We start from the raw sequence: 15,815 nt of genomic DNA on the forward strand, positions 1-15,815 counted from the left end.
ACAAGCTCTTTCACCAAGTACCTTACAAGAACTATGAGCATCATGTCTACCCCTTATTAATTTGAACTCACAAAAGTCTGATTCCTAATCTGTAATGCCCCCAGTTCCAAGGGACAAAATTTCACTCAGACTGAGGAGTTGATAAGGTGTGGGTTGTAAGAAGGTAGAAGAGTGACTGGAAAAACTTAAACATACTTTCAGTCCTCAGAGAACTGATGTGTTTTAATTTCAAATTGCTTTGTTTTTGCAATCTGTCTAGAAGCAAAGATCCCAGCAGTTTGTTAATAGAAAAGTGCAGCATTACAGATTTGAGTTGTGTTTCATCTCAAACTGTGTACATATACCCCATGTAGTTTATGCAGACACTTACCCCATACCATGGATTATTAAACCAATGAAGAAAACCACAAAAAGGTGATGAGTATACCAGAACACCTCATAGCATGACCTTCTGATGAGCTCAGTGGATGAAGTCATGATCAGAATTAAAGCCACAGTTATCACAACTCCAGTTATTCCAGCTATAGTGGTTAATAACTCTCCTGTTGTGTTCTAGAATAAGAATACATTGTTAGTAGTTATTGTTATAATTGCTGTTTTTATTACTTCTTCTGTTACTATTGTTGCTGTTGCATATTACATATGAAGCCAAAATCTAAGATATATTTTCAAGATAGAAACAAAACCAGAACAAGACATGGAGGCAAGACAAACCTCTGTTTTACCAGAAAAGCATGCAAAAACATCCCTCTGCTCTATTTCAACTCAGGCTTCTCCCAGACAGATGTATAAATGTTAGCTGCGTCTTACTTGTTTCAGCTGTTGAAAGGAGGAAATTAGGCAGTCTCATTAGTACGTTTATCTAGTTTGCTTATGTAAAAGTGTTTCAGAAAAAAAAAAGGAAAATTACTAGAGAAATTAGAAGATTAAACTTAGAGCTGTATTAAGCAAAACAGTACTAGAAACCATCTTATTCATGTGAGGGCGATAAAGTGAGATGCTAAGACACCTGTAGCCATAAAGGTGTGGGGTTCTTCTGTGCTTATTTTACTTCAGAGTTTGTGGGTTTTTAGCAGCCCTGAAATGGTGTGTAAAAATGGCATGCTCACATTTACCTAAACAGCATATCTCATTTACCTGTTCCTTACATTTGCCTGGAGATCGATGGGATTTATGGTTTATTTTTTAAATTATGTATTTAGATTTACATTTTTATGCTTGTCAATGATGAAACATTACTATGCTGGGCTAGCACATGTGAATTCTTGTTCATGACACACAGATGTCAGCATAGGTCTGCTACATCTGTCTAAACCCACCAAAATAAACTGTAGTGGGAATGAAAAATGTACTTTGAACACAACAGTCAGATACATGCGGATCTCAGTTCTGAAGTACAAATCATGAAGAATAGCAGTAAAAAAATCTTGCATGCAAGACAAGACTCAAGCTAAATATGCCAGCGGAGTGTAAATGAAATCCCCATTTGGCCTGGAAAGCATATATATCTGTTTTCCTGGTGCTGATACAGGATGCAGCATGATGAAGGAGCTCAGCATGCCTTCTGGATCCTGAGTTGGTTCTACAGCTTATTACACTAGGAGAAAAGAAGCCTATATTGTATTTGTAAAGTGCACTCATTTGATATGGAAATCCTACAGGTGATAAAATTCAACAATGTCATTTTTACAGTCACTTTTTACAGTAAAATCATTCTTTCAAATGTTCACACTTGACAGCACACCATACATTTTCAAACTGGTGCCTGTGAAGGGTGTGTTCAGATCCTATTACATATTAACAGGCTTGATCTAGGTGATATTTTGAACATTTCCACTACAGTGGCTAGTTTGAATGTTGAGATGAAACAGGGGAAAATGTCAAAGACACTTAGTACGTTGTTACTACAGGGGTAGAATGAAACTGAAAAGAAAGCCTGAATTGTTGCTCTCAGAAGTTTCTTCTCTGAAGTTGGAAGCAATCTTTTATTTGCTTTCCTTCATAATTTATTAATTCTGAGTGTAGCTACTGAGACACAAGTGGGTGATAAAAGAAATATAAATATTAGAGGCTAGAATAAAATTTAGGCTGTAAATTGGAAGGTAAATGTGGGGCATATTGCTGAAATCTGGGAAAGGATCTCAAGAAATGCTAGACTTCTTCCTCAAGGGTATTTAGGTACTTAATGCTAATTAGAGGCCTACCTTACAATTATATCACCATGGGAAGACTGAGCAAAGAAAAAAAATGTATGTTGAAAGATGGTAGGTTCCCATTCAGAGCTCTGAGCTTTGTTCTGCTCCTGGGGAACATCTCACGTGCATGCCGTGAGTGTGGGCACAAGGAGTAACGAAAGAGTGTGCAGTGGAGTCCTTGGCTCACTGTCCAGTTCTGATAAACCTGACTACTCTGTCAATACTAACACGAAGACTTTGTATTCATACTGTTGAAATCATTCATTTGCTTGATTTTCTTCAAACTTGAGAATTGTTTAATTGACTGTTTTGAAAGGTCACACCTTCTAAACTGGAAAGGAACTGAGGAAAAGCAGGACAAAATGCCTTGCAACTGAAAAGTTTTATTGGTTGTCCAATCATCATCTCACTTTGTTTCTTACTTAAGTGGAGCATACCACTGATGGAAAGAGCTCCACTCTGTGGTGTTCAAGCAGTCTTTATTGCCTGCTGGCTATGTGCTAGTTTTCTAAAGAGCAGAAACAGTATCTGTGGGAGTGTCAGCAGGGCCATTTCAACCCTGGAGTATATAACAATATACAGCAGTATACACAAGCAAACATGTAACATAAATGGGATGTATACTATAATGGAATAAGGAAAAAAACTGATTAACTTCTTCATGTTTTGCATGTGCACCTTGCAGAAAGGGTCTGGTTTTCTCTATGTTACGAGCATCATAAGGAAGAGATTATAATGGTGTTGTGAGATAGCCAAGGAAGTAGACAGGACACATGGTCACATCTTTCCTCAGAGCAAGCATAACCATTTATCTGCAGGGCTGATGTGCCCATAGTCCTGCTTGGCTCTGAAGAGCACAAAGGAGCACTAGCTTCCTCGTGCACTGCTTCCTATATCCAGCAAGCCACCAAGTGGTTTTGCATGTACTCCTCTAACAAGGCAGAATCAACACCAACACTGCACAACCATAGGGAGAGACAAGTAGCAACTGTAAAAGAAATATTGTTGAGTGTAATTGCTGATTTTGTTTTGGTGTGTTTTGTTGGTTTTTTTTTTTTTTTTTTTTTTGTGGGTGTTTTTTTTTGTTTTTTTTTTTTTTTTTTTTTTTGTGCGTGTTTTTTGTTGTTTTTTTTTTTTCTTTCTGGAAAGAAGCTGTGTTTGTTCCATGTATTGATGATTTACTCTTGGTTTTTCAAAATTCTTTGAAGGTTTTCATTGTCTGCTAACACTACTCGTTATCCCCACTCCCCCGCAACTGTCTCCTGACAAACTAATTAAAATATTGTAGACATTTCTTTGAGCTTAGTAACCTGAAAATTGTAGCTCTGAGTGTTTTCAGCTGAAATTGAGGTTAACCTTTGGCAGCACCTTCTTGTTCTGGTTAAAAGTCTTTGAAATACAGTTTTACTGACAATAAAATCCACAGAGGAAAACTTTTTAGATGAGGAAAACCAAAAAGTGACAGCTTACAGTTTCATAGGTCCTGATTGGGTTCAAGTAGCTTTCATTTGGGCTTTTGCCAAGACCAGAAAGTTTATACGGTAACTCCCCAGCTTCCTTCGACTGGCTGGTATGATACCGCTCGACGTTGATCAAGTGTGCAACAATATGGACGGCTGCATGAGAGAAAGAGTGGTGTGAAATTACAGGCACACTTGTACGTGTCCACAGTGCCAAAATGAACTTCATTAAGCACACTACAAACTATATGAAAAGTCTGGGCATAAATTGAACGCTCTGCATTGTTAAGCTAACAACAAAAGGAAAGTTTTTTTCAAATACAGGTCTACTATGAAGCAACTACTTCACATTGGAGGGGAGAGAAGTAGCTCCAGGGTCATCTCCTGCTTATAGACAAGTGCCCTACAGTATGTCATCAAAGGAGGATCTCATGAGAGATGATATAAAGGTTTAAAATGAGGCAAACTGATTAAAATTCCTAATTTTTATTAATATACTGGGATGTGCCATAGTGTAAAATTGCTATGCAGGACACTTAACTTATCTGGTCTAGGCATAGGTGAGTTTGCAACAGGCACCACGGATATTTACGAGATGCATCCAAAATCTGTCCCCTATTAACAAGTAGCTATAGCGTTACTTTATACAGGTGGAGCCTGGGGTAGCCACAGGAACTATGATATTAAGGAAGAAGTCTGATTTAAAATATTAGATCTGATTTGCCCTGAGCACCACATATCAACTCTACTTCTGACCTGCTCCCAAAAGGTATATGAAACGGTCAGTTTAGAAAAATGTCTTAGAGTGAAGTAAGAACTCCCCTGTAATTCTCCTGTAAATGTAAAAAGAGAGTTTCAAATCCATTACAGAGAAGTTGTAAATAATGCAAAATATTAAATACCAAAGGTTGAAAAAAAATTACAATGAAAAACCATTATACGTTTACAGTAGAGCTATTAGGATATGTGTTTTCTAGTTTTCATAATTGGCTTCCTGTTATCATCTGTACTTCAGCATCTATCTGTTCTTGTCCCTGACCATTTAAATAGCCTTTCTAAAAGGCAGTATTTGTAGTAAACCAAATATGATCTGCTTCCCTGAACAGTATTCTCTCAAAAGGTTTTTTTCCCACTTTTTTCTTTTTTATTCTTTTTCTTATATTCTATTTTTCCTTTTTCTTCGCCTCTCTCTTCTCTGTTCATTCTTCTCTCGTCTTCCTTCTTTTTTTCTTTAATTGTAACTATTTGCCCTAAAGTAATGCTTCACTGTTCTAGTCGCTGTGAAAACACAGGATAAAATGCATAAGGACTTTGGTGTTGCTATGTCTTTTAGGTTCCTTAAGGAGCTCACTCACTCCACATGCCAGAATGCAGCTCCCCTGCAGTCCCTGGGGAGAGCAGTGGGCATGGCAGTGTGAGTTAAAGTAGGAGACTGGCCATGGAAGTGCTTAAAGCAGCCAGTGCAGACAGGCAAAAGATTGCACCCATCCCCCCAGCCGTAGGTTAGCCCATGTGTCCAGGCTGGAGGGAGGTTATTTTCACTCTGCTCTTCTGAGGTGATCCTTCTGGAGCAGTAGATGTGCTGTGGTTGATTAACTGTCAAGTCCCACTTCATTCAAAATATAAGGCTAGGTTAGGGAATCCACCTTGCCACTTCTTAACACCTCTTTCACCTCATTACCCCATGCTTAGATACTTTCTGGGAGATGAAAGACCTATTTGAAAATCCTTGTTACATTAAATTTAAAGAAGAGCTTTAAACTGAATCACATGTTCTGGTCACTGGGCTGACTGTTTATTCTCTTGTGAGCTGTCTCCTGATGAAACCCTTAATAAAAATAATCAAATATTTATTGACACAGGCAGCCCAAGTGAATATCCTAAGCACCCAAACTGTAAAATCAAGCTCCCATTTTTTCTGAATCTTTGGCCCTATGAATAATAAATTATTTATGCAAGCAGGAATAGCTTCAGCAGAATGGAGACTGAATCCAAATGGGTATGAACTACAAAGATATAAAATCAGCCTGTAAATTAGAAGACAGATTCGAGCTATCAAAGGAATGAGACTCTAAAATAACCTTTCAATAAATGGGATAATAGGATCAAGCAATCTAAGCAGCTTTGAGCTGAAGGTTGGTCATTTTATGAAATAGCACGTGATGTGAGTGTGAGCAGTAGAGGGTATTGGGCTCAGAGACCTGGTCTGTCTTGCATACGTTGTTATGGATTAGGTGCTGCGTGTGAAACAACCTGGCCAGTGCCAGGCAGGAGATGTTCCCTCCAGCCTGCGAGCTGAGACGGTGCTCCCAGCACGTTGACAGCACCAGGAGGCTGAAGGGAAGGTTGCACAAGGCCGCAAACAGCAAGTGAGGTGTGTGGACTCAGACTGTCAAAACCCAAAATTCTGAGAGGCTCTGAGCTGCAGGGTTTAGGTGGCAGCTGTGTGGGGGCTGTGGCAATCTGTTCCCCAGCATACATCTGATGTATAAGCAGTATATAAACACTGTTCATGTATTTAAGTGTAACAGCACTTCTAAGTGCTGAGTGGGAAGTGGGGGGAGCTGTTCCTACAAGGGGCTTCTTTCAGAACAGATGTTTTGGCCTGGTAAAGATGTTATCAGATCCAGCTGGAAGGGAACCAAGTCATTGCTTGATGAGGACCTAATTTCTCTGACATCTGAAAAAGATCACTTGGAGGATGGGACTGCATGGTAACAGACTGCTGTCTGCGGTAGGTTGTGGAGTTACATGCTGCATGTAGTCTGGTACTGGACTGAGGGAAAGATGAGAGAAAACTTCCAAAGAATGTAAAACCTTGACAATCCATCTCTGGGTGGACTTCTACTGAGCAGTTATACCTTGGCATCTGCTAGTGATTACTGGTGTGATCAGTAATGGCACCTGGGCCTCTTGTCCTCTGTACCTCCAGGATGCTCTTTATAATGCCAGTATGATGTAATAGTCACCGTAGCCCTGGGTCCAGGTGAATTTCACACGGTTGCAAGCCATAATATTGTTTTACCAAGGGGTCCCTGCAGCATGTGTACTGAAGGTTTTAGGCTATCCTTGCTCAATTAAAAAAGCAACTTTGACTAAAGGTGGTAGTTCAAATCTGTGTTCAGAGCAAAACACACTTTCTCTTTTTCACTTTCAAAACACGTAGCTTTTTTTTTTAAAAAAGTGATACTGTAGATTGTGAAATCCTCATGTGGAATGATGGCATCTCTGTTTAGAAGGCTACAAAATCCTGTACTTTCCTCAAAGTACAGAATTGCACGATACATACAAATTCCAATCATGTCAGCCCCAACAGGTAACCTAGCGCTATCTAGTATATGCCGAGTGTTGAGAATCAAATTCTGTTGTAGTTTCTTGCAAGCAGAGGTCTGCTTTTCCTGTAAGAGTATTTGCAATTTTGAACTGAAAAAAAAAGTGTGGCTTGAGGAGTCATAGCGTCAAGCCTAAGGTTTAATGAAAGGTAATCATGTTGCAGCTTTTCACTGGAAGAAGAGATCCACTTTCTGCAACTTAACCGTGTAAGATTTTTATGCACGCTATTAAAGGGCACCATTTTCTCTGTCTGCACATCATTCTACTGTGTTACTGTCAACGGAAACATCATCATACCCTCTTCTTTGGGTGTTACCACATCTTCTTTTTTGGGTGACATTCCCTTGAGCTTCCACCTAACAAGTTAAATATAACAAGGATACTACAAATATTAAAGGCTTCCAGAATGAACAGGACAGGTCTTTTGTGCAAGCTATTTGGTGGTAGCTGTTAACACACAGAGTCTAATGATACACTGTTGAATATTAACATTAAAACTAATGATGTACTGAATATGTTGGTTTACATGATTCTCCCATGATCTTAAATATTGCCGGAGTGTTACTATATTAATAATTCTGATGATTTTTTGAGTGCTGCTCAGAAAAAAATGATGCAGGATGGCAAGAGTAATGCACAGTTCTAATTCCATTTTCAGTGTGGTTCATTTAATGTACAATAGTTGTAGCAGACAAAAAAGTCTGGCACTGGATACATTGCCATTGACTAAAGTATTTTATATCCCTAAAGTTCATTTTCTGAAGGTCCTTTGCCTCTGCAGTGTATAGAATTTACTAAGCAATTCCAAAATTAATATGCAGATTTCTGAAATCTGAGCTTACAATGGCTGCGTGTTTTTCTCATACACCACTTAAATAAGTTGACCATGAATGTGAAGTCCAAGGTACTACATTGCAGTATTTTCAGTTCAGCTCATTCCTCCTTCTGCATGACCAAATGGAAAGCGCAGAATAAATTATACAGTCTTTTAAAACAATGTTGGTTTTTTTTTGTTTTGTTTTTTTACTGTTGTTTTTAACAACATTTGGAACCTTCGGAGCACTTAACATACATTAAGTTGTATTTGACCCTGAGATGTTCTGTCTAGTCCACCTCTGAGATCAAATAAAAGGTTTTATTGGAAGGAGGGAGGGAGGAAAAGAGTTGCTTTTAGAGCATGGCGTTTACTGTATGTATTCTTAAATACAAAGAGGTGTAATTAAATTATCTTGAAAGTCTGGTCCATTTAGCTAGCTTTATTCAGCCAATTGTGCCTTCAGTGAAGCATGCACAACTCTCATTGAACGAAACAGAGATTGCATGTGTTTATCCGAGGACAAGATTTTACTCTCTCTTTTTCTGCATGCCTGTACAGGATAATAGTCAAATTGGAGCTTGATACTAGCAGTTAAATATTTTGGTTAACCAGCTTATCATGATAAAATCAGAGGGTCAAATCCTGGCCTTTCTGCCTGCAGTGAAGAGAATGGCTTTGCAAGAAGCTAAACCAGGCATGGGGAATTCTGGCCATGACCAAGCCTGGGTTCTTTTTGCCACCCACTGTCTTGCGTCTTTTCCAGTTATACAGGACCCTTAATTCAGCTTCATACTGTCTTTGTGAACTAAAAAAAGTGCAGGTTATGTAAAAATTACAACAGTAGTGACCACACACATACTTGTACTGGATGCTGCCTTTTTTTTTTTTTTTTTTTTTTTTTTTACAATGGCTGTAAACGTCAAAGAAGAACATGACAGATCACTTTTTATCCTAGCTGGAGCTTATGATCTTAAATTTAATGGAGTTTCCTTCCTAGTACTTTTGCTAAGTGTCGATTTAAACAATCTGACTGAAAAAAAAAATGCAGTTTAATGGAAATTTGATTTTCTGTAACTTCTGGAAGTACAACAGAGAGATATCATCTGTACCTCTTTGAAGATAAGCATCTGCATCCCTGAAAAATTCATTGCTTACAAAATAATGTGACTCAGATCACCGAAGCCCTTCCCACAGCCACCACTACCAAAACATGGTTGAGAATGGAAAAGTTTTCTAGTACTTTTAGCTATGGATCTTTAAGTGCTTGTCAGAAGCTGAACACACCTGGCATTACTATATTTCCGTCTGTATTTTGCATGGTTTTAAAGAAAATCACAGTGCTGGAATTTTTAAGGAGCAGGGACCACTATTTCAAATAGTCTAACTGCAAAGAACCTCACTATCCTTCCCCTACTTTTACTTAATTGCTTAAGCTAGATTCATATCATAATTCAAAGACTGATGGAGCAATATATGTATGACCTTTCTGCAAACATCAACACAATGCAAAAAGTAGTTTGTTCTTCAAAATATGCACCTTATGTCAAAGTAAAACACAAACAAACAAACAAAAAAACCAATCCACTCAATTCAGAAAATGTATGAAAATACTTTCTTTAAAGGGTAAAAACAATACAGGAAGAAGGAGGAGTTGTACAAAATGTTATTTACTGTCTCTTGTAGATATCTTTAGGTTTCAGACAACTGCCTCTTAACTGAAAAGTCTCTCTTGAATTAGAAAGTATAGAATGATTTGCACTGATCAAACTGAGAGTGCATGAAAATATGATTTTATTCTAGCAGAGTTATGAGTCTATAAGGAAGATTTATTAGTGGGTGAATAACTCCCAGACAGCTCTTATCACAGACAGGCATGCAGAATGCAGGAAGCCAAACTAAGCAGAATTCCCTTTACTGAATTTTCAATGATGCCCTTGATTATAGATAGCATTGTTTACTCTTTTCTCCGACTTCCCTCCTCCCCTAGTCTCTAATTATATCCCATTACGACCTGACCAATTAAAGCCTGCTCTTGAATTTGTATTTGAGATAATGAAAAATTAAAGGTACAGATGTACTTTTTCCAAGGCCACATGCACCTCAGCTGAGCTGGCTGCCTGTTAGAAGCCAGACAATACTAATGTTGCCTGACTATTTTTAGCATGCTGTTAAATAAACATGCCGGAATAACACCACCTGGCAAGCTGAGATGAATACATGTTACTTTAATAATAAAGGCGTCTACAATTTTATATTGTGAGGCTAAGCTTACTGATCTGATCTGCAAATTGGTTTAACTTCTTGCTGCCGCATTTGGGCTATTGATCATACAGGGGAGAACATTAATTTAACTAGGAATTACTAAACTGCAATAGGCTAATAAGAGTTGACTATGCTTTTGTGTAACAAAAGGCAATATAGGCAGTACCTGGATAAATAATGTGTCAGTTGAGGGGAAAATGGCATCTATTTACACATCATTTTAGCACTTAGATTTTATAAAAAGGGACTCAATATACTTGTGGGTACTTCTTTACTGTGAAAAGTTGCTTTTCTGTCACAATATTTGCCGTAGGTTGTATATTTTTATGAAATTGAAATGTAATTTTAAGCAACTGAGTTTCTGGCCATTCTTTACCTAGGGGTGACTATACAGTGATGTATTGTTTTCCCAAATATGATAGTTGTTTCTCACTCGTCTGTTAGGTAAGTATGAGTTCATAAGTTGTCATGTTTCATTCATCAGACTTCCCTGTATTTTTTTTTCCCCCTCAGATATCTCAACAACTATTTGTCCATTTTATAGTCTGGAAAAAAAAACAAACAAACAAAACAAAACAACAAGCCAAATAACAACCCAAGAACAAACCCTCATTTTTCTCCCTAGAGAGTGACAAAATTAAATAATGGTGCTTTCTGTCATTTCAGATCAGCTCCTGTGTCTATTTCCTTGGAATTACCGAAGCTGATAAACTTGCACTTCCCAAACTGTCGAGCTTAATGCATTCGCAAACATTTTTATATTAATGTAAAAATCAAAAATATGAAATGTTTGTCTGTGCAGTTTTGCTTTCTTTTTGGAGCATGACAAATTATACACAGTGTAGAATTTGGTTAATTTACGTTCTTGGGCTGATTTGTTAATTAAAGAAGAAATGTTGCATTCTGTAGGAATCTGCTTTACGCTAAAACTCAACTCTGATAAATTAATGGACATGACAGATAAGTAAATCATTATAATACACTTCAACTTGCATGTTCTTGTCCCCCAGCCTTCTCCTAGCACTACATACAAAGGAAAAATTTTAGATATTGATTCTTGATGACAATCCTGACTTCATATTCTTGTCTCATTGCATGGGGACACTAGGAGCCTGTACGGGAAAAAGCAGCCACCTCATGTAGACTGAAAAAAATTATTGGGACCAGGGTCCACTCTGACAGCCTGGAGGTAAAACTGTTATGCTGCAATGTCTTATGCTTGCAAATAACTCTTAAAGCCAGTGCCTCTTTCACATTTTCTAGGAGAACTATGCCCCCGACACCTCCCCATCTCTGTGTGCTTATGTCCTTCATATTGCTTTTCGTTCTTCCTTCTTTGCACATTCCTCTTCCCCACACTATCTCCTGTTCCCCTCATGTCCTCTGAATACCTACAAGCTTCAATCTTCTCCTGGTCTTTTAATGACTTGGGGAACAGAAAGGAGACATTTCTTATTCCCAGCCAGGTGAACACCTATAGCTCAGTAAGTCATTAGAACCAGCAGAACAGACCATTTGATCTTAAGATGCAGTTTTTCCCTCAAGGGGGCCATTAGTTCTCTGTACCCACCACCTATTTAAAAAAAAAAAAAAATTAGGAATTTGATGTTTTCAGGACAACTGCTTGTCTCAAATTCAGATTAAATTCATTATTTGGTTGAAAAATTATTGAAGATGTAGTGGTGGACAGATGAGCAGTGTGACTCACAACCGTCATTTTCCCAGGAAATCAGACTGTAATGCTGTGTCATCTTCCCAAACATTCACTCTCAGGGATTTAATGAAAGTTATTTACACTAAATGTTAGGACCACACAAACTGGTGATATTAACTAAATGGCAACTAGTAGTTATTATCCAAGTTGAATGATTATTGATGTAACAGTCAAACTTCTCTCAGGAAAAAAAAAGGTTACAAATCTTTAATCAGATGGGACTCATATACCTATTTAAAGCTGCAGTGACCAAATGATTGCACTAAAATAGCATGTCTCAGAGATGAGGGGGATTACATCACTGTGAAATTCAAAACACTTCATAGCCAAGGATATAATAAAAAAAAGCTTACTTGCATTTACAGCTATTCCATAGGCAACCATCTTGTGAAATGCGATGTTTTTGTCAAGCTGTCTCCTCAGTATTCCTCCACAGCACTTGATGAAAAAGCAGACCTTGTTTTATATCAATCCCATTACTATTTACAGCTCATGTTTTGGAGAGGAGGAGAGGGAAGTTCAGTACATTTAAAAATGGAATGTTGAAGGAATTTGATGGGTGTTTGGGGTTAACATTAACCTTGGGGCTCAGGTAACTGTTTTTGGAGTAGTGATGCTCCAGGATTTCTTAAGCTGTTCAGCCTACGTAGGGGCTCAAAAACTGGTTTGAGAAAACTCTGGTACATTTAGCTGTGTTGTGCAAGTGGTTTACCTGGGCCCGTGGTTACCTAACTTGCTGGTGTAAGGACACCAGGCTGGGCCACCACTGCTTTGCAAGCTTAGGTTTAGCTGCATGAAGACAGATAAACTGTTGGCAAAGCCAGCTTGCAATGAAAATATTTTCACTGCTTTCATGAAGTGCACACCCCAGGAGGGTGAGGCTGTCTAGACCTCAGGTGGATGTACGTTTATGTGTTACTGAGCTGTCTTCCCATTATTGAAAATGCTCAGTTGCGGTGTGCTCATGGCCAGCTGGGTGCCTCTGCACAGAGCCAGCCTGGGGCTGGACTGTGTGGCAATCAGCCAAAACTAACACAGTCTGATGGAAACTAGACAGCCCTCGCAGACCTAATTCACTCTCTGAACAGTGTTCTGGGTGTCTGGATTGCTCACTTGACCTGGCACAATGCCATGCTGGCATTTATTCAAGCTGTTTCCCAGCTAATAAATCTTCCAAAAATCTGGAGCACAGTGTGGTGCAGTGCCAAGACATAGAACCTTCGTGGAGGGTCACTGGATCCAGCCCTGTGCTGAGCATGCTGGAGCCAGTCAAGTTGCCCTATACCATGCTCCTCAAGAGCAGAATATTGTCCAGAATAGCAAACTATTGATTATCTATGAGAAGAGTTCCAGTTCTCTGAGTTCTTACTCAGCACCTAAGTAGACAGGCATATATTTTTGTTAATTTGCAAATTGATTCAGAAGTCCAACAAGACTTTTTTTTCTTAAATGCTCGGCTCCTGGACTCAAACAATTAAAACCAGTGTTGTTTCTGTGCCTAAAGACTGCTTAAAATGTATCTCTAACCCTGAAGAAAAAATAAGAGAGAACTGAAATAAGACCCAGCTTATGCTAAAATAATGTTACAATTTCTAAATTACTGTTGTTCATGGAGGTGTAAAGCTATCAGTGATTTTCTTCCCAAACAGGGGATATTTAAACATGTGGCCTTAAATACTTCCTATGTATGATGCTGAAATTAATGTAAATGCCTCTGAGCAGATGAACACTCCATTACAAAACCAGGTGTTGACAAGAAAGGAAGATCTGAATGGTGGCCAAAATGGCAGAAAGGTATAGCCATGGTCCTTATTATCCTTGTGGCACTTTTATCTATCTGTACATTTTCTCTCCTTCACCTCGCAGCTATATGGGATATATGTGGTGGATAAGTATATTCTCCATTTGGCCAAGTTGCACTATTATGTCCCATTTTTCTAGCTCCTTACTTTTTGATTCATGACACCATGCAACGCACTGGCTGCCAAAATCAGTTTTGCATTTAGAGCACTGTGTTAAACAAGCCATTTGTTTCTCTTCAGTCATGAATAGTGACAATTTAAATGGTAATGACTAGGCAATAGTGTACAGACTTCTCTATCAAAAATTAAAATTGCTTGGAAAATGTTTGATATAGATAATACTGCTGAACTATGGAAATAAAAAAGGGAGGATAATATGGCTATTTGAGAAATGATACTTACAATGCTTGCTCCTCTTAGGAATGAAATAAGGTTTCTACTGACTGGTAACAGGATTAGCATGCAGTTAAAATTAAGGCACGTTGCAGAAGCTCTTGCCCAAGCCAGGGTTGACTGTACATACAACAGTATAAAGAAATTAAATTACAAGCTTTGTAGAGGCAGAGAAAGAAAAGACTATATTAACATAACACTCTTATATAGGAAAATTACTGTTGAAGCATCAAAAATAGTGTTAAGAAGGATGTAAATAAAATCATAATATGCATACATTCTTCTTGTGGACCTCTTTAACAATCAAACTTGTACTTACTCCCAGCATAATCCTTGTATAAATATAAGCATCTTCATCTTCATACCAGTGGAAGGTATCAATAAACAAATAGAAATTCAGTCCCAGCCACACCAGCTACAAAGCAGACAGGCTACAGTTTAGTGAATTTACAGTATTTTTTAATGCATATAAAAGTGGTTATGGTTAGAGTTTTAGAAGTATCTGAGAGATACTTCAGAATCAAGGTGCAATGCAGATCTTGATCACAGATGACAGAAATCACAAATTCTTGCTGGAATGAGGCTGCCTTTTAGCAAATGTAGGATTACAGTCCCATCTCCACATCCCTGATAGAGAATATAGATGACATTTACTGTGTGATGGTAAACTTGATCTTAAACACAGGGCTTAGCCTGGTCTCTAAAAATGCAGTAAAAACTGAAATTAAAGAATTCTAGAAATGGAGAGAGTTGGGAGCTGAGGAAACTCCTTTCTCTGCCCCCCCATACTCAATTCACCAAAGCCTCTGAAAATATTCTGAATGTAATTTCAATTAAAATTGCAACCCCTCTTCCCTTTATCTGAGGTACAAGGACTTAAAGATAATTAAAAATAAAAGAGTAAGACTTTAAATGGTTTTTAAGACTAGTTATAAAAAGGCTGCTGAATATTTTATAGCGAGTTTTACATTAAGCTTGGGAGTATTACTGTAAGCAAACCATAAAATGTCTTTTAAACAAGATTTAAATATTTATATATATCCAATTAGATTTTTTAAATGCTAAAAATACTCACTAATAACAGCACTGAGAGTTTTTCATTCAAAATCCAGCCTCCCATCCTGAGTGCCTCTCCCTGCACTAGCAGCAGCTGGCTCTTGCCTTCCAGTGTAACCTGAGTTCTCTGTCCAGTCCTCAGGCTTTCTACTAACTCCTTTTGTGTTTTAGATTTCAATAGGCACCTACTGGGAGCAGGAGCTCTCTCTAGGAATTTTCTAATTAAGGACTGCCTGACAAGAACAGATCACCCAAGTGACATGTCTCATGACCTGTGTAAATAAAATGCTGGTCATCGTCCAGTCCCTTCTCTCTTCAGTTATTTCTTTGCAAATGAGAGATGCTGTCATTAAATTGGTCTCTTGTACTAGCATCTATTTGGTTGGGGCTTTTTGCTTTGTCTTTACAAACAGACTGCAACATTTCTTCATGAATTTTCATTTCATTTAGTTCCAAATGGGAGCATCCCTTATGTGTGTATAAGACAACATTGCTAAAAAAATCTTGGGGCTGCCAAAGTCACTCACTCAGAAGATGGGAACTGTTAGAATAAAGGGTGCCCCTCTAATATTCATCTGAATTTCTTGCAAGTATAAATGATGACAGCGTTAAAAAGCACCATAGTTTTTTATTCAGTTGACTGAAGATATAAAATAAGGTGTTACTTTCTTCTAGTCACAATATTTGGTGTGGACTCAAATCCTACTTCCTTCCCTCACTGCTAGGGGGAGAGAAGTAACAATTTCTTCCTGGGCTTCTCTGTTAAGTCTCACAAGCACTGCC

At 38.2% G+C, this 15,815-nt stretch overlaps 1 protein-coding gene across 1 annotated transcript in view; it reads right to left on the reverse strand.

The window, feature by feature from the left end:
• NOX3 (NADPH oxidase 3) overlaps nucleotides 1-15,096 on the reverse strand; it is a 37,956-nt gene extending 22,860 nt beyond the window's left edge. The window contains exons 1-6 of the mRNA XM_008941661.1: nucleotides 15,052-15,096; nucleotides 14,296-14,391; nucleotides 13,986-14,096; nucleotides 12,135-12,219; nucleotides 3,666-3,811; nucleotides 371-552 (exon numbers count right to left, since the gene is read on the reverse strand). Coding sequence (XP_008939909.1) covers nucleotides 371-552; nucleotides 3,666-3,811; nucleotides 12,135-12,219; nucleotides 13,986-14,096; nucleotides 14,296-14,391; nucleotides 15,052-15,096 — 665 coding nt within the window. The remainder of the gene's footprint in view (nucleotides 1-370; nucleotides 553-3,665; nucleotides 3,812-12,134; nucleotides 12,220-13,985; nucleotides 14,097-14,295; nucleotides 14,392-15,051) is intronic.
• Between the last annotated feature and the right edge of the window lie 719 nt (nucleotides 15,097-15,815).

Source organism: Merops nubicus, unplaced genomic scaffold (genome assembly GCF_000691845.1).
Source record: "Merops nubicus isolate BGI_N331 unplaced genomic scaffold, ASM69184v1 scaffold6696, whole genome shotgun sequence".
NCBI lineage: Eukaryota > Metazoa > Chordata > Aves > Coraciiformes > Meropidae > Merops > Merops nubicus.